This window comes from Porites lutea, chromosome 13 (assembly GCF_958299795.1).
Source record: "Porites lutea chromosome 13, jaPorLute2.1, whole genome shotgun sequence".
NCBI classification, from domain to species: Eukaryota; Metazoa; Cnidaria; class Anthozoa; order Scleractinia; family Poritidae; genus Porites; species Porites lutea.
The window spans coordinates 4,516,286-4,536,080 of record NC_133213.1 but is presented as its reverse complement, the minus strand read 5'-3'; the positions used below and the strand labels follow the sequence as shown (position 1 = coordinate 4,536,080).

General features: G+C 37.4%; 2 protein-coding genes across 2 annotated transcripts; both read right to left on the bottom strand.

Moving 5' to 3' along the window:
- Window positions 1–7,663: 7,663 nt before the first annotated feature.
- LOC140922885 (collagen triple helix repeat-containing protein 1-like) lies at window positions 7,664–9,637 on the bottom strand. Its single transcript, XM_073372923.1, has 4 exons — window positions 9,628–9,637; window positions 9,308–9,384; window positions 8,499–8,672; window positions 7,664–8,326 (listed from the first exon to the last, which is right to left on the bottom strand). Exons 2-4 carry the CDS (start codon window positions 9,365–9,367, stop codon window positions 7,970–7,972), a joined length of 591 nt encoding a protein of 196 aa, XP_073229024.1. The 5' UTR covers window positions 9,368–9,384; window positions 9,628–9,637; the 3' UTR covers window positions 7,664–7,969.
- Window positions 9,638–13,404: 3,767 nt separating this feature from the next.
- On the bottom strand, window positions 13,405–19,712 carry LOC140922699 (eukaryotic translation initiation factor 4E type 3-like). The gene is made up of 8 exons (XM_073372704.1): window positions 19,500–19,712; window positions 19,346–19,418; window positions 17,561–17,655; window positions 16,129–16,189; window positions 15,623–15,689; window positions 15,035–15,129; window positions 14,742–14,802; window positions 13,405–14,576 (listed from the first exon to the last, which is right to left on the bottom strand). Exons 1-8 carry the CDS (start codon window positions 19,691–19,693, stop codon window positions 14,497–14,499), a joined length of 726 nt encoding a protein of 241 aa, XP_073228805.1. The 5' UTR covers window positions 19,694–19,712; the 3' UTR covers window positions 13,405–14,496.
- Between the last annotated feature and the right edge of the window lie 83 nt (window positions 19,713–19,795).

Genomic DNA, 19,795 nt, shown 5'->3' with positions numbered 1-19,795 from the left:
ACCTTCAACTTTGCGGTTAGGGTTTACAGCGTAAACGAAGTTTTGCAGCTTGTCATTCAAATCTTCGGGGCGTTTAGCGAAAGTGTTTAACTCACAAATTCTGTTTGCCAAGTTGTAGTTCAAACTTTGACAAGACGGCTCTTGTTGACAGGCGCGGTAACATGTTACAAGGAGATTGGCAATAAAGGACTTGTAAGAATATCCAAGAAGAGCAATCCCGTAATGCGAACTATACTTACTCGACTGCATGCATTTCTGCAGCGCACTCGTATAAACCAAGGCAGACATTGTCAGCCCGACCAACAAACAAACCATCAACAGCTGCATTGAAGCGGAGAAGTTTTCGCAGTTTCTTTTTGCCTACGTAGCACGAGATTACAATAAGAAAATAAAGCAAAAACTGACAAGTACACTTCGACTCTGTTAACAGAGAAATAAGGAGCTAGCATCAATCGAATAAATATGACAGACCTGTCGATTAGATCGGTTATCCTTCGTAGACTTGATTAAACGCTTTCTTAATTGTGCGTGAGAGTGACTAGTTCTCAATAATAACTTTTCACAGTTATTAAAAAGAAATGCTATCGCCTTATTGTGTGGCACAAAATTCAATTTTATTCCAAGCACAATGCTTTATTTTGATTCGATATAATAAACACTCCAGGATGGGAGAGTCCAATGTTTCCAGCCTGGGAAAGAGGTGCTCCGTGAAAACGTGATCCATATTATTACTTCCACAATGAAACCTTAGATACCATAGTTAATAGTCAGGGGACAGGACAATAACCTCACCTTCGGGGCCCTGTTCTGGACATATACTTCGCTGCTTCGTTTCGGTTCTGTTAACGACAGTCAATTGCCATGCAAAGGAAAACATACGAAAATTGATTGAGGTATGGTAGACTAATTTGATAACAATAATAGCCTCTAATGTAAACAAAAAATTAATATTTTAAAAACAGCACAAAACAACTTTACGGGTGCGTTATTCATTAGAGCTTCGAGAAACGATCGAGCTCCTAGCTTTGTGTGCTGAAGTTCGTTCCACACCAAAACAACTTTATTCATCTAAGGTATCACGAATTGAATCTGTGAACCTGCGAAATTTGACAGCATCTGCCCAAACCAGTCAAAAAGTTTTATTTCAACCACCTTAATATTCCAGTTTTACATTAAGCTGTTCTTAAAATATTAATTTTTTGTTTACATTAGAGGCTATTATTGTTATCAAATTAGTCTACCACACCACATTGATACATTGTTGAAGGAGTTTGAATTTCCTTTCACATTAAGGACACATCAAGATGGGGGTTTCAACAGATATGTGATTAATAATATATAGATTTAGCCAAGGCTAAAGATGAAGCTTGCGTTAACAAATTAATATAGTTTACTTTAAACAATAAACTTGTAACCATTGTAAAGAAGTCCACTTGTAGTTGAGCCTGCAAATATGAATTTAAATCAAGTAACTTGTCAGCGGAGAACCTCAAAAAACGTAACCTCAACGGGTCGACGCTAGAGCTCAAGATATGGTGATGTGATACTGATCAGCGGAAACCCTGTTTTGACAGTTGTCAATTGGCCACAACATGGTTACAGGCTCCCAAACTTCCTATAAAAAGTGTGACATTTGACCTTGAATTAGTTTCCCTGTGGTGCGGGCGGACGGACGAACGGATGAGCGGCCGGGGAGACTTATGGTCACGTGACCTAGAAATGTGCTTCCGCTCGCGCGCGCGCGAGTGACGCGCGAGTGACCTCAGCCGTGATTAACAGCTGTCAGTCAACGAAAAAAGATGAACTAATTTTTTTAGCCAATAGGACCCACGCTTTGGTTGTTTAGATTAGATTTAAATATTTATATTCCTGGGCCCAAAAAGTTACTGAGATTCTCAAGACACATGCCCCAAGTTCATCGGCCTGTCTTATAAACAGCCAACTGGTTTGCTTCCTGCTGTTAAGATTCTAAAATGTCGTCCCTTCCAACAATTTCAACCAAACGTAAACGGATTTTCTATCAAGAATAGCTAATACTATCCGAGAAAATACTTTTGAACAAAAGAAAAGCAACTCAAATTAAAAATTATGCCCGGGTTAGCGCTAACTAATCGGTCTTCCAGCAAGTGCGCTCCTGGATCATTTCTTATTTGATAGCCAATGAGATGATCATTCTTCACTTGATTTCATTTCCGCCGTTTTTTATATGATTTATTTCGTATACATCTATCACATTCGTCTCTTTCACAAGAACATATGAACACATAATTGACAAGCTCCCAGAGCATCGCACCGGTATCGCGAGGTCCTAATTCAAACCCCGTTGAAGTTCTGAATTTTTTTCAGGCTTCTTACAAAATTACATAAATTGTGTTCACAACTGCGATGATCATTCTTTACTTGAGACAATTACTGAGGGTTGAATTAAAACAATTCTGAGGTTGAGTTCGTCAAACCAGATTCGCGGTTTCTAGTTTCTTTGGAACTCCGAATAAGATTTTATAGTCCAGTCAATCTAGGCATTTTTGAGGCTCTACATCAAACTAATTGCAACAGAATTGTTTTCAACGCCATTTAAGTAAGGGTGACCTATCTAGCAACATACTATAAATCCGCCAATATCCGCTCGGAGCAAAATGTCAAAAATTAAGCGTTAAATATTTTTAGCTTTTAACACAGGAAACCCACGTTAGTTGAAATTACACTTTTTAACAAAAATTGCACACAATTTGTTTGTTACTTTTATGGAAAAGTGAGGGAAGAAAAAATAACTGCTACCTAGTTTTCGGTGATAAAAATATTAAAAACGAAGAGTTTCTTTTTTTCAAACAAAATAAATATTAAACACGGTTGGCTTTTGCACAGGAAGCCCATGCTCCACTCAAGGAACCCCAAAATAACAGGAGGGTTACAGAGTAATAGAGTGAACTGTTGGCTGTAAAACTACAACAAATTTAGTCGTAAGGCTTTAAACCTGAAAAATGAAAGCCGTTTACTTAATCATTAGCTTTTAAAATATATCCTTTTTTTATCAGATTTCTGTTAGCTGCAAGGGTAAGAAAAATTTATATATATTAGAGCTGGACTTTTTAATAACCTTACAGCCAAAATAGACCTCTCCCCTCAAACAGCCTTTTTCATTCAAAAACTATCTCCAAAGGAGTGCAGCCATTGCTTTTTTTTCTTCTCGTCCTTTCTTTCTCCTCGCTCTTTTTATTTTTCCTTTCCTCGCTCTTTTCCAGCAGGATTTTCGGGCTTATTTTACCTTCGTCTTTTGGTCTTTTTCTCAGTCAAAAGACTGCAATTTTCGTTGGGTACGTTTTCAAATATCCAGCAAGATAATGCTTTGGCTTTTGCGGTTACCTTCACATTAATTTTTGTTAACGTATCGACATCCTCAAATATACAAATTTTTTGAAGCTTTTTGATTTCTTCTAAAAGTGAATTGGAGATAAAGGGGAGGATAGTTTTACTAATTCTTTACAATGCACATCAATGCAATTTTTTTGAACAGGTTAAGTTCCAATGCCTATGAGTTTGATAAGAGGGAAATGCGTTTTCATTTAAGGAAAAGTGATAGATAGATAGATAGATAGATAGATAGTTTATTAAAATATCGAACATGGCAGTCCGTAGACTGAATTGCGTTACAAGTACTTAAAACTAAGATTAAATAAATTCCAAAAATATAAATACTAATTGAAATTATAACAAAAAACATTTCTATAAAAATGCGAAAAACTCTCTATATATAACTAGGTACAAACTAGTCCAAAAAAATTATGTACACATACTTGGAATAAAAGTGTTCTTAAAACGATTTGTATGTGTACGGGGCATGGCATAAGCCCTGGACTGTCTTAGATTATGTCTGTGTTCTCTCTTAGGAGGTAAGACAGGGACAAGTTTGTGATCCGGGCATGACGTGATAGACTCAAAAAGCTTGCCACACAGAGCCACGCGTCTAGCGTGCGAGGTTACTAAATCGAACCTGACCAAACATTCTGAATACGACGCATAAGGACAAATGATGGAGAGCGCTCTCTTTTGCACTCGTTCGACTCGTTCGTCACTAAGATACTGTGGAAGCGCATGATGGAAAACTGGCGCACAGTACTCTAAAACAGGTCTTATCACGGTGCAGTAAAAATTTACAATGTCGCTCAGTGGAACGTTGGCGCGCTTTAGAAGAAAAATAAAATAAAGGCGCTTGTTCGCTTTCTTTATGCACTCTGAGATGTGTTCGTTCCATTTTAAATCTGAGCTAATAGTGACTCCTAGGATTTTTACAATGTTTGATACTGATAGTTCCTTGCCATTTATCACAATTGGTGGAAAATTGTGAGTGTTCCTTTTAAAGTCAATGCGCATCTCCTTGCATTTGTCAGCGTTCAGTTCCATCCTATTTTCGATCGACCACGCCTCAACAGCGGAAACTGCGCTTTGTTTCCCCCCAAGAAATTATAAGGGTTAACGGAACATTCATCGCATAAGAACTTTGGTTCCAGCAAACGTTTGTTTCAAGAAAACGAAATAGTATAATAGGGAAGCTTGTTTTTAAGGGAAAGATTAACTTTAGGTAACCAAAACAAAGTGTATGTAAAAATATCTTGTAATAGTCTATGGAGTAATGAAAATTCCCCACCCAGAGCATAATTCACGCAACTCAGTCAGAAGGTTAACATGCACTAAGTTGAAATGTTATACAACGCTCATCCGAAGATAAAAAATGGTTCCGCAAAAAGAGGTGAGCCATCAGTAGCTAAGTCAAGCAAGCCCATTAATGTCGTACATATGTCCAGTACTTTCGCGCCTTCATTGATAACTGCAATTATTTTCAGACGTATAGGATCCCATGATCGTTATAGAAAAAGAGGTCTCCATGTGCCAATTGACGAAAAAAAACTGGTCAAGGTTCAGGGTTGTTCTCACAAAAGAAATGCAAGGAGGGAATATAAACGCCTTTAGACCACAGAGCGATTAATGTACTTATATATTCATCTTACCTGAAATGAAGGGCTGTTGCAGAAAATACAAACTGAATAAACAGATACACTAAACTAAATCTGAGACTCGCTACAAGAAGAAGATAAAAAAGAACAATCACACTGCGCTTGGTTTTCTGGATTCCCTTACAACAGAATGAAAAGCGCATGGCGTTACGATCTAGCAAAAACCAAATCCACGGAATCCTTAGCAGAATATTTATTCACTCACATTGTAAAGTACGGAGTCATAATCCTAAAGGAGGTTGCGCGTGTCGCGGGAAAAAAAAAAGAGTCCCTGATTTCGTCACACATATTGTGTCTAAGGTTTGAACATAACTACCTCACAAAACTCGATTACAGAAAATGGGAATAGGTTATTAGAATAGACAGTTTGTACTGGTACAAAGCTATCGTCCGTTGCACACATTTAGTCGCACGTATCTTGCACCATGGATGCAAATTAAGTTGCTAACCGAAGGTGATCAAAATAACTGTTCACCATCAGTTAGCTACTAAATTTGCATTCATGCTGCAGGATATATAAAAAATTACCAGCCTGTGATACTGCCAAAATACGTACTGCATTTCTGATATTGCGCAAAAAAAACAATTACTAATATTTTCAACCATGTTAACACAGACTGACTAATAATTCCCTTTTCAATGCCGTCAAAGAAAAAAATTAAAGCTTAAAAAACAGAATGTGAAGACAGACGAGTGGCTGGGTTACCTGTGCAAAGCCCTCAGGACGAAACACTGACGCAGGTGTTCCTCACACATTTAGTCGGCGTTTTTTTAAAACAAAACTACCCAAAATACATTAGCGATGTTGTATCGAAAATTCTTGAGGGGAAAAAAACACAATTATCAGATGTTTTGTCTGAATTTGTGATCTTCCTGAAATTGGGTGTCCTGTGGTGAAAGTTGAAAGTCTTTATTTCCAATTTTCCCATCTTTCACCTAACCGATTTTGGCGGATTTTTAATATGTTGTTAAATAACCATCCAACAATTAAATGGCGTTGAAAAAAGTTCTGTTGCAATTAGTTTGATGCTAAACCACAATTTGACTGGACTATTAGTTTTCACCTCCTCCGTTATGTTGTGATTTTAATTTTTCTCTTCATGAATTGATTATAAGTTCTTTTTCCTTTTTTATCATAAATGGATAACAGATTCACCAGAAATCAGATTCAGATTCTAGTTTCCTAATTGTTTAAGCTTCCTTAAAACTAGGGAGTTCCATTTTTGTAATGAGTTTGCTTTCTCTCCTTTCCATAAGAAGTTATGTTCTATTCAAAACTAATCAAACCAATATCGGAAATAAGGAATGTTAAAGCCAAAGTTCCCAGAACAATCTTATGAATTAATAATAATAGACCTCTCAAGGTTTTTTTTTAACTTTTAACATAAGAAAGTTGGGGAAAATCCGTCAACCCCTGAGGAAAAAGCACCTTTAAGTAGTAAGATTGCCAAGTTTGAAATTGATTTGTTGAAAACAACCTGAACAAACGAATAGCTACTCAAATTCGCGAAATTTTGCAGAAGTTTGTATGATGGGGAGCAAGTTTGTGCCCCCCACCATACAAACGTCTGTAAATTTTCGTAACTTTGTGAAGCTATACCCTTGCTCACCTTAGATCATTTTAAGGTGCCCTTTCCAATGGTGTCGACGGATTTTCTTTAACTGGTCATGTCAAGTTTAAAAAAACCGTGGGAGGGGCTAGATTTGAATTAGTTTAAATTCCAAAATAATTATCCTTATCGATAGCAAGTTGACCTTCCTTGCTTTGTTTTTAAGATCCGCCTCTTGCCAGCAGGATTCTACACTTTGTTAAGAAATTGAACAATCACGAGACGGAGCAGCTCATCCTAAAATGGGAAAAAATGACTCAAGGCGTTGAAAAAGGAAGAGTTTCTAAAACCGACCGTTGCATAAGAATATTTGAAGGTCAATGAATCACTTTATCGAGTGTTTGTTCAAGAATTCTTGTTTCTCAAAGCGATCTTCGGTATTACCTGATAACTATTAAACTGACAAATCAATATGAGCAATGTTTTATTTTTTTATCCAAACAGCACAAAGTAGGTTGGAAAGTAGGCAAAAAATATCCTTTTTAGGTCTGTAGGTTTTGCTGACTGGATTGTGGAATTTAAAAGATATGCAAAATTCGCGCTAAAACCGTTCTAAAACTAAACTGGTCCGTGAAAGCGTCGTGACACGAGCACATAGAAGTTGCTCGCTTCGGGTTATGGGCTCCTGTTCGAAGTTAGTAATTTCCATCCTGGGAAAAGTCTGACTGAGAAGTTACTTAACACATTCTCCTCTTTTGTATTGAATACTCTGACTCGTTCCCAGTCGTCTCTCTCTGTCTCTCTCTAGTGGCGCGCGGGGTGTGATGGTAAAGAGGAAAGCGAGGGAGAGAGACTTCCTCCTTTTTCCCTTCCCATCACCCCCTGCTCCCGCCACACGCGTTACGTGAAGAAGACTGGGAAGGACAACGTCGTCCCCAGGGCTTTTCCCGCCCCATCCCTTTTTTGAGGGAAAAGCCCTAAGGACGAGGTTGTGGGGACGAGTTCAGTTGAATACTGAATAATCCGCTTTCCCGCTTCTCGATCTTCCATTCGCACTTGATCCGAAGAACACAGTAGTACAAAATGACAACAAAATTATGGTCATGGTCAGGCTCTCATCTTTATTTTAATTTAATTTGCGAGTGTGTGTTTAATTGTTATCATAATTTTTTTATGGGACAAATCACAGTTTCAAAACAGATACCCGGTTATACACGGAAAGGAACACTTCAGAATAGTGAAGTCTGTTTGCTAAGGCATACTTTGTTAAGACATTCTAGGAGTAAAAGCTAGAAATTTAAATTTTCCTGAAAAATGCAGTGAGAACGTCAAATTGTATAGTTTTCCACTCAGTCTGCCCTTATTTTTCATTAACTATAGAGCGAGCCATGTTTGTTAGTTTCGTTGCTAAGCAACTGGTGGCTCCACCTCTTCAATAATGATCCTGTTGGCCTGATTCCAGCTGGTCCAGGCGTCACAGTAATTATAACCACCTCCGCATTCGCCAGATTTAATTTTGAATCCAACTTTTACTTTTCCTTTTGCAATCCCACCACAGTAGCCCTCTATGTTGGTAGGCCTGTGTATATTCAAGTTGTGGCTTTGGTAGACGGATCCGTCAATAGCGGCTGGGATCGCACATGCTTTGTTGTTGAAAGTGAAGTACCACCTCTTGCAACAGTTGGTAGAGCCGGTTATCCTCAGGTTACCCATGTAAACAACACGGAGGTAGGTATTGTCCTTTAACTTGACAAAGTCGCATTCCTGAAATCGAACAGAAAAGCGGTTAGTCAGAAATGGATTAGTCTGCTACACGACCGTTCCTTTTGTCGGCACGCAACGCTCCTCCCTGATGAGCATTGCGTGGTGACACAAAGAACGGTTGTGTAGCAGACAGTAGCAATGGACCATGTTTTTCCTTCAAGCATTTCCTTACGTGAACAAGACCAGAGTCCTTGCCATCCCTGCCTGTCCCGTACGTCCAAGCACACTGCTTCCATCGACGTGAACACCCTCCTGGTGGCCCGGGTAGTCCAGGCGTTCCTGGGGTTCCGGGTGTACCGGGGATTCCTGGTGTCCCCGTCTGGCCCGGCGGTCCTTGAACACAACCCTATTAAAAAATAGAGCGATTTCCGTATGACCTTGAAAAATGTTTTCGGTAAGTGTTCGTTATTTGTTTTATCAGCCAATGGATGAAAAGATCAAAACATGGACCTTTCGTTTTCCCGCCAAAGAAAACCCTAATATGGAGAAGGCATTGTTCGATTGGCCAATCGAGTTGCAGTATGACGTCAAAGGGAAGTATCGATTGATTTCTAGAAAGTTCTCGGGCATAAAGTTTTTTCACCCGAGCGTTCGCTTAACCAACCAAAAGCCACGCGCGTTTGTATCCGTTCGATAAACCAATCAAATCGCTTTATTTCCGTTCGTTTGTTGTTTCTGTTTTGTTCGCGCGTTTTCATTTCAAGGTCATACGAAAATCGCTCTAACAACAACAACATCAAAATAGACGGGCCACAAACAGCAAAGAGGAAAAAATTAAGGAAACTGACAATTGACGGTGTTTGAAATTGAAAGCGCCACTGAAACATAAATTTCGAGGTTATTTCCGTATCGAAAGGAGCCAGAATGGGCAAAGAGAGATTTTGCTTTTCACCGAAAATTATAATGGGAATTTTCTTCGAGTTTTAATGAGGTTTAAATTAAATGAGAACGCGATCACAGAAAAAAAAGTAAGCCACATACCTCTAGACTTCTTTTGTTACCGTAAATAATAACAAGTAACAAGATCAGGCGAGCATTCATGACGGAAGTATCGATTCCTGTTGGATGAAATAGTAAAACCAAATTAAGCTTAATTCACCAACAATCAAGAAAATACGTTACTTAAAAAGCTCACGGCAAAAATCATAGGCGTGATTAGCCAAGTGGTGTTTGATTTTTGCACAGATTACTCGGTGTTTCAAACTGATTTGTCCACGCCACATCAGACGATTAACAGGGAGTCAACCTTAAAAAAAACCTCGGTATCGTGATAAACTGCTTGTCTCGATGAAATGTCATACCTAAGGTAAAAGTGCGTTATCAAATCAGTCAAATTGCTTGGGTTTGTGATATACTGGTAAATAACGTCCGTGTGGTCTGAGCTATAGTTCGACTTATGAGACTAAATAAGTATGTAATCGAACGTCACAGAGACTTCCTAATATTTTTTACAGAGAAAATACATGTATCAAAAACAATAGCAAGTTAAGAACCCACGTGCACCAGGCAAATAATCAGTAACCTAAGTAAATGAATATAGTTTGTCTTTGCTAACGGGAAGACAACTGACGAAAGAGAAATCAAAATAAAGAGGTTTAACATCAGTAAAATAAATCATGGATATGAAAGAGGTTGGACGGAATAATGTAGTAACCGTCAGGCAAAGGGAATCAGAAATGTTCATAAATGAAAGTTATTTGTTGCAGAAGCTGTTGTTTCATTTTGTTTTACTAATTAAGAGTTAACCGAAAGAGAGAAGGCATCGTGATACATAGATAAAAATGATTTTTTGGGGGGGGGATCTTAAACGTTTTTGAAGGGAAAAGTGGGGGATAGCAAAATTTCTAAAAGCAGGAAGGGGGGATGCCAATTTTTTTTAGATGCCATAAAACATTACGTATTTATAAAACCACTGCACAAGACTTACGGGTAAGTTCCTTGTTTTCTAGTTCAATGAAGGAAGTTTTTACTATTAATACACATTATCATTGCAACCTTTACTTTTATCCTGCTTTTATTAATAACGTCACTGATTGTTTTCGTTATAATTCTCACCATCATCATACGTTATCATCACGGAATGATATACTTGACTACAGGTCGAGCACGGTTCTATATCCAAAAGTGATCATATTCAAATTCCCATCAACTTGGCGGCAAATCTTTAGGAAGCTTCTTTGATTTACACAAAGGATGGAATTTCTTATTGTCATTAAAAAGGATATCGAACGAAGATGTCGGTAGAAAGCAACCTTCTAATCTGTGAAGCCACAATCGGTAGCTGGTTGAGAATATGCTTAGCCTACCATACATAGCCTTCAAGGACCTTCAGTACGGAACCTGACGCTTTCCGTGGAGAAGGCAAAGTGGCACTGATCTCAAATTATATTTTTCTTACGTAAAAACTCATTATCATAGTCCTTATCATTCCCTAGTAAAAGGAAAACAAACTTGAACCAAGGTAATTTTGATCCAATGCATAGCAATTTTTTCCTTTTTTTTCCTCTTGGTGATGCAAAGCAATGCTTTAAAAGTAATCAATTAAATTAACTTCCATCTCCTTTGTATTTCACTGAACGTAAAGTATGTGGACGTTTCGCGGAGGAAGGCTGAGCAGCAATTCCCTTTTCTCTTTGTGGTTAACTGATCAGGCCATTCAATACCTTTTAGCACCTGTTGTATAACTTTTCATCTGCCTTTTTTGTTGGCTTTTTTTTGCTTGTTTCTTTTCACTTGCGCTTGTTCTTTGCTAGTCTAGGTCCCAAATTTAACCTGTCTAGGGATGATTGCATTTTATTATTGAATCTACGCTGCCACATGGCCCTGGTTTGCTATTTCCCAGCGAGGCACAGCTAGCTTTAATCTCTTACAACTTTCTAGCTTTATTACACTTATTACACTTGAAATACTAAAATCTGTGAAACGCTGGTATAACCTTTAGTTTTCTATTTGAAGCCATTTTATTATATTGCCCGTATTTCACTTCGCTCATCAAGACTAGGTGGGGGGGGGGGGGGGGTTGTTATTATTTTTTTGGTCAAGAGGGAGCCGAGGATGTCAAAAACATTTTGTGTGATGTGGGGGGGGGGGGGGGATATGAAAAAAATTTGCCCCTTTAAAAAATATACTCTGCCCCCCCCCCCCCCCCCTGCAGTATACATAATGAATGCAGGGAAAACGACTAAAATTCTAGGCCATTTTATGGTTATCAGTTTAAAACCCCATTAGTACGTGCGTCATAAAAATGAATAACAACCAAAAAAAGTAAAACAGTTACATTATACACTTTTATTTGGCTAAAAACTATCTATCTAGCTCCAAAAACTATCTATTTGGCTCCAACAACTTCCAAAATTCAAATTTCAAAACAACTTCCGTCTCTGAAACCCGAAACGACTACTGCTTTTCGTTTTACAAAATTATTCTCATTAAGAGAGTCCTGGGCTTCCGAACCTGGTGAAATGTAACTTGGAACCTGTGGGTGAAACTCAGAAGAAGAAGCGAAGATCAATACTACCTGGACATAATTTCCTTTTTAATTTTACAGCCAGCACACTGGCCGACACGTAAATTGTAAACTATCTAACTGTAGACTACGAGTAGTTCCCCATACGAGCCCGCGTGTAACCCTCCTCGCTGAGGGTCAATTATCCCGCGCGGCGCGCGCGCGTGTTCCGAAATTTCACTCACTCAACTGCACCATTCCTTATCAGTTCTGGCCCATCTCCCTATGTCGCGCAACGCCGAGAGGGGACAGAACTGGACTACACTATTCCTAGGAAAAAGGAGAGACTACTATTTTTAGTGTACAAACATTCATTAAAAGAAAGCTACTATAAGAAGCAGTCCCTTGTGATCAGTTTTGTTGAGACTATGCTTTTAAAAGTTGTTCTAATTCTTCAAAACGTTTTAAGACATAAATAATTCATACATTACTTCATCCCGGGGTATTCAAAGGACCCTCAAAGGGCTAATTACCAAATCAGTTCAACCCAATCAACTCTTTTCTGTCTGTCTGATATTTCTCACAAAATAACAATGATTGAATGAGGCTCAAAATGATGTAAAGAAGTATGCAGATGGAGGAGAGCGTTTGGCCTCAGTGGAAAACACCCTCCGAGATCTACACAATTCTTTACATTACAATGTATACGAAAGCCGAATTCAATAATAATTGCTTTATTATTCATTCAAAATATTTCTAGTTCTTAACAAGCTTATTTCCTCGTAGACTTGGCCTTTTCTTGGCACGGTTTCAAGATACAAACAGATGTTCTTTTTTCTTGCAGATACTCCTCAAAAAGTAGATCACGTCAATAGAGCAACATGTTTTGCGTATTCTTGCATGTCCTCTGTTCAGTTAGTTAGAAATTCAGCTATTTCGTCTTCGGGTAGCTGTGGACGCCATTTTTTTTTAATTCACTCTGGAATAAACAGTTACGAGCCAACCACTTTTACTTTTGAGAGGGTACGGGTGATTTGGTTATGGGTTTTTCACCGAGACTACGGTGATAGAATTTTTTTCCTGACATACAAGGGTGTAAGATTTTCGTCTCAGAATTATACGCCTTGAAAGATGTTTTTTCAGTGCAGAAATTTTGTCTCCCAGGTATTTTTGCTAGAATTTTTTTCCCTCAAAATCAGTCTGCTCAGATTTTCTGAAATCACCTATACCCCCCCCCCGCCCCCCTTCACAAGTCAAATGGTCGGTCATTTAGTAGGCTGCTGCACCTGGAAACGAGGTTGATTCATGGGTTATAGTTACCATCGAATAAATGGTATGTTGCTTGCACCTTCCAAATACGATTAGTACCAGCTGGTTATCAAAAATAAGCCGTGGGATTAGAGCCAATCAGAAACAGTGAAATATTTAGAATTAATAATAAAACGTGGTGTCCTTTCCCTTTTGGTCCCTTGGGATCTTTGGATTTGTTCACCGAAAATTTCTGAGTCGTGTAATATTAGTCCCTTACTGTTGAAGCTATTGTTGAAAACTGAAAGATCTACAGTTCGTCTGCTTCACCACCCCCGCCCCCCCCCCCCCCAAAAGAGAACTTGCTCGAAGGCCAATTCTGTGCTAGTATCTACCACTCTCGCATTAATTTATTCACTACGATATAAAATGTAAAAATAAAATTTCTGTTCATAACTGTACTAATGGTATCACACATGTACATGTATATACAGTTTCCCTACATTTACATGCATCTCCAACAGACAAATGCAACCTTATCCGACCGTACATTAATAAAAAAGCTTTATACATAATGTTATACAATATATAACATAATTAATTATCGTTATATGTAAAAACAATATTCTAAGTACATACTAGGGAAAATTAGAAATAGTGAGCCCATTTATAACTAAGACACTTGTAACGTGTATAAATAAATCTTACTTAGCTAAGTGTGAGGTTTGTACTGAAAGAAATTACGGACCAAGTTCTCGCCTACCCTCTTCTTCACCCTCTTCACTTAATTAATGGCTCTAGGGTGAAGCAAAACACAAGGATCCATAATCAACTTGCATTACAAACCAAGAAAATGAGGCCAATATGTTCAGCTTAACAATAATACAGTTGTATGACTTTCTTTCTGTGGAACAAATTGCCTGACAAAGAATTTCACAGATCGTTTTCATGATTTAGAGAGAGAAAACAAAGGCCCATTAAAACGCTATGAGCTACAACAAGTACAACTACAACTACTCAGAACTTTTGTCTCGATCATAAATTCAAGATGATTTTCAGTTGAGGTTATGCTGATCAGAGGTTCCTGTTACTGCTATTTATGTACATACGAGTGTTATCAAGCAGGGATGTGCTTCACTTTGTGCTTTGTCCCACAGGGTGGTGGAGGGTACTTCCGTGTCCCTCCCTACAGAGTTCAAGAAAGGAGGTGCTTGCTGAAAAATTTCAAATCAACCACTGTTTTGCGGGCGTGGTCCGTGGGTCTCCTTCAGACCATTTGTACACAGACTATACACTAAAAAACAAATACACTACAAATATACACTAAACATGATAATGCATCCCATAGTCAAAGGCTACCCAGCACTAAAGCATGCCAAACATAAAACAGTGATTTTTAAAAGATGTAACTTGGGTAATGCACAGGCTAACCACTCTGCATCACAACACTATACAGGAAACTTTGAGACTGGACATTTCAGTCCCTCCCAAATGGAAAACCAGGCGGCTTTGTGGGCCTGGGTCTCGCCCCTTCAAAAGCTTCATGAGCTTGGTGTGCTGGAAAGAATGATAGCAAACAGAAATTAATTAAGATAATTTTATTATTACAAGACAGTCAAAGGTTGCATAAAATCTCCATCTGTCAACAAGCATGGCAACTGAAATTACAAGTACAGTAATGGCCACAAATCACAAAGATTATAACAATTAAATTGTCCTTACATTTATAGAAATCATCAAACAAGTCAACATCCGGTACAAGGTCCCTCAATTTGTCCAATATCTGATACACACAAAACAATTCAGATTAAGTGCCGGCATTGATATTTTTCTTTGCAAATATGATTCAATTTTGATGCATAACAACTGATCACGGCAATAAAAAAACTTTTTACAAATACAAATTACTTAAATTAAACAAATCAGTATTAATAGATGACTACATGTACATGTACAAGTTATCATTAATTTTACAATGAGCTGTAATCAAATTACAGGCAAAATCAAAATTTTACCGTCGCATCTTCAACAGCATAAGCATTTGAATTCCACACTTGAATTATGTCATCTCTTTCGCGCACGGAAACACTGATACCGCACACTTCATCATCTAAAACGTAGCAAAAACTATTTTTTTTATTTGAAACAATATTCACATCCATTTGTGGTAGAAATATAATATGCACATCAAGAAAAATCTTGACAATCCTCATCTCATGGGTTGTTACATTATTTTAATGAATTCTCACTACATTGTGTACTTTACTTGTAAAGAAATCGTTTGACTCAATCCTTTGACTCAATCCTTCCAATCTGTTTTTAAGTGGGCTACATTAAGAAGACAAATATTTTTCAAGTCTATAGAAAAGATGCTTTATGCTTTACAGAAACTATTCATCACAACTAAATGATTAACGACCATTGTAGGAAAATTGAAATTGGATCAACACAGAAAAAGACCTTTTTTGCTAAAAACTGGGTAAACTCTATTAACAACCTTCCCTTATTGTCAAGAACTATCTTCAATAAAATAATTTTCCGTACCTTAATAAAGCTACTTTTATTATGGTAAGGGTGGTTTTTGTTATTAAAATGTTTTCTACCTTGTCCGACACTGTCAACAAATTGTTCACCGATGGCTGCCAAAAGTAACTCTTTCCACACTTTATCCTATTGACAAGAAAAGAGTTAAACAACATCAAATACTGGGAGAGGTACAGGGTATCTATAAAATTGTTACTATTACGGAGACATACATGTACACAAAAATGATACCATTATGAAATGAATAAATAAGATACAGTTTGCAAATAAATAAATAAGAAGAAGAACAAAAATAATAATAATACTCAGTACATTTTTAATTACTAATAATGTTCAATAAAAAATTAATGATAATAAAAGTAAACAAATAAAAATTACCTTGCCTAATTAAAGTAGACTTACACTGTAGGACAAAGTGGTACAGAGTTAAATAAAAGAAAAAGATTGTGGGGATTTTTGTTATACATGTACATTGTACAGCTGTAAGGATGTTTTCTGCTGTGAATATAGGTCTAGTGCACCCGTTGTGAATTAAATTCTTGCAAACACTAACTCTTAAACTTACTGTATTGTGCTTGGCACACCTCATTTTCCAATAACCACCATTAACATTTTCCTTGTCCTCCCTGTTGATGTTCAAACAATAATTAAAATAGGGTCATCAATATCATTATCAACAACATCACCATTATCATCATCATCATCATCATCATCATCATTATCATTTAGATGTAGACCTGTTTTCAGGGTTCGCAAATATGCCAAATTTGTTGTATTTTATGCCAAAATTGTTCAGATGACTCCACTGAGGTTATCGAGGGAGTCACTTCGACTCCAGAAATTTTCGGTAACAAACATAGTTTTGTCCTTACCTTTTTCGCAACAAATACAATTTACGTTAATTATTGTAAACGTTGTAAACATTAATTAAATCATTGAAATTAAAGAATTATACTGCACGGTAAAACAGGAAGAGGGTAAATTATGATCAAAGTTTACTCGATGACTGCCTTCATAGATTTGAGCTTTCCAGGTTAGCGGACCGCCACAGCTACTTCGTGTATCCCTCACGATAGTGTATACACGCCCGGACCACGTGCTGGAAAGTCTGACAATGGCTTTTTTCGTTGTGATACTTGACTCCAAATACTCCAAAATAACTCCAAAGTTTGTGAAGCAGAAGTCATACTGACTCCACTCATCAATAAAATTTGCAAACCCTGTGGTTTTTACTGAAAGCAATGCACGCCCTTAGAATCACACATTTAAAGGTTGACCAAGCTACTGGGGTCTACGTCTCCTTCTCTTCAAGAACAGCAGTGTGGGTTCTATTACCTTATTATAGGAAATTGACGCTCCATGAAATTAAGGTATTGGAAATTAACGCGACTTAAATTAACGCGAATTTAATGGAAAACAACTTTCGAATAAAGAAAATTAACACCAAAGAGAAGGTAGAATTTCATAATAAAGGAAATTAACGCGATTAAGACACAGTTGGTCAAAGGAGAAGATACTGACATCACTTCTGACTGCAACAAGGATGAAGATGAACTCGAGATATTGTAAACCTTCACCGTAGCTTTAGTGAAAGATGAAAAACAAAGGGTAAATGGAAAGAAAGAAAGCTTGTAGTTAATGTTTTTTAGGTGTCAAGAATCTGGACAGGTTCCAAAATTGGAGTTAAAATACTGGAAATTAAGAGCGGGGAAATTAACGCTGCACTTAATTAACGTTGCGGAAATTAATGCTCAACAAAATGAATGCGACTTAAATTAACGCAAATTTTAACGATTTGTGTTAATTTCTTGGAGCGTTGATTTCCTATAATAAGGTACATCCCACAAGAATTAGAAAAATGAAAGAGCTGAGAGATGAGGTCCATGGTTTTGCACCCTAATCTAAAAGGGAGGGACTTTTAAACTTGTGTTGAAAGTAAGGGAGATCAACAAGTACATGTGTGCAGACTATGCAACAAAGTGGTTTCATTAACTTACCAAAGTGGTTTTCTCTCTCCACGCATAAAGTGATAACTTGTTCTCATATCCAGACATGAGGTGCGAGGGATGTTATTAAACACACTCCAGAAACTCTATATTAAAATAATAATAATATATATAAGAGGGTACATGTAATTTACCAACTTTCAGTAATGTACAAAGAAAGAAGATAGAATTATGCACACAGTTTTTGTTAAATTAAATATTCTAAATATCCTCTGTTTCCAAGCAACTCGGCAAGTTAAGGTGGGCAGAGGAAAAACATACATGTACTGTTACACTGTACTATACACATCAACTCTAGAGGACAAAAAAAAACAGAAAAAAAGAAAAGAAAAGAAAAACAAGAACAAAGGCACGTATGGAACAAGAAGATACAATCTAAGTTGTCACATAAAGCACAAGTACATGAAAGTTAAACAGGAGCCCATTAAGCTCCTATGTGTATTTACCGAACACACACAAGGAGATAAAATTAATGCAGATGTTGAGTTATTTTCTGTGTTATGTCTTCTAGAACATTTTTGTTGTCAATTATATTCAAAGTAGCATAGTTCCATCTGGGGCTATGAAAACTACTGATCTTTTGGTTGCCATACACAACTGTCTGATATTTGTGAGTCCTATTTCAGGACCAATCAGGGGCATCAAACGACAATTTTTGGAAAATATCTGTTCGGAAGACGATTTGAGATCTAGAATTTTCGGAACATTTGTTGTTGAATTTCTAGCTTGCCTGCCTCTCCTAGGATTTTTGAACCCCCCGAAAATGCCCATTTTTGACGAAATTTTACACTAAGAAGGTCACCTAGAATTTTCGGGAGCCTTTTTTCTGGCTGAAATTTTCGAAAAGGTAAGTTTTGATCCCTACAATAATTGTAGGGATCAAAACTTACCTTTTCGAAAATTAGCGATCCGAAAATTATTTTCGGATCGCTAGACTTTCAGCTAGGAAATCCGAACAGATGAAAAATTTTTAGGGGATAAAAATATGCCTATATCTGCAGGAGAAGGAAAAGAAAAAGAAAAAAAAGAACACATCCTTTCCATAAACTGATGCTCATGACAGCCCCAAATCCTTCAATAACAGAAAGTAATGCTGCACACATGTGCATAAACAGGTGGTTTTATTTCCCAAAAAATAAAAATTCTTAGTTGAGCTTGGAGTTTTCTATTTAATATACATAGTTTAACAATAACACAACAATTGGTGATGTTCGAGTTTCCTGTGCAGCTGAACATTGAAACATCAACAATCTTCAACAAAGGAAATCTATACCTTTTCAGGTGTACGTACACGCAGACATATAGACAGAACCCCATAAAAAATCAATATCTTTAATGTGCCATATGTTTAAGATTTAAGAAATAAAATAATTCTTTTTTGTTCCATTTTTCAAGTGCGAGTACTGATAAAACTTCATGTTTTCATCCTTCTAGGAATATAGATGTGCAATCGCCACAAACAAAATGACAAGTCTGCCACCCTTAATTTATTCATTTTTGCAGTCAAAACACTACACTTGAGTCTTGAAAATATTATCGATATATGGCTTTATTTTTTGACTACTTCATATCATAAAAATGCATACGACGATTTGCTTTCTCTTGTTTATAATAGGTTTATTTAGCAAAAAGTGCAAAATACTGCCCTCATTTCAAGACTTTTAGTAATTATTACGCTACAGGAACCTTCGGCTGTCAACGTTTGACAGCTCAAATTACTAGCAAACTATAAGATGAAACCTTTCAACATCGAAAATAACCTTAACTAAGAAATACCTGAACCGTCGTTACTGTGTACAATTTACGAAGATTAGCAGCATATTCTGCGGCCGTAGCTCCACGCACATATCTGAAAATAACAAGATAAAAGGAGACGACTCGAAAACGACCAAGGAAGAAAAGAATAAAATAATTTGCTACGGTGGATTACTTGTCATGCCACAACGTCCATGGAGTATTCAAAGGAATTCCACTTTTCTCGGAGTTCTCTATCTCATTCAGCGATTGCCTTGAAAGATGTGGTGAATTACCATTCGTTTCTGCACAATCAACCTGCGATTTTGATGGTAAGTTGTGCAAGAAAGCGCTCGAAACGATCGGTGAACCGCTGGATTCGAGCGCCATTTTCAGGTGATCGAAGGAACCACAACAAATTACGTCATTAGCGGAAGATGTCATCCTCCCTGGGGAAAACATTTGCTTTCCGGGAGGGCCTTCGTCCAATTG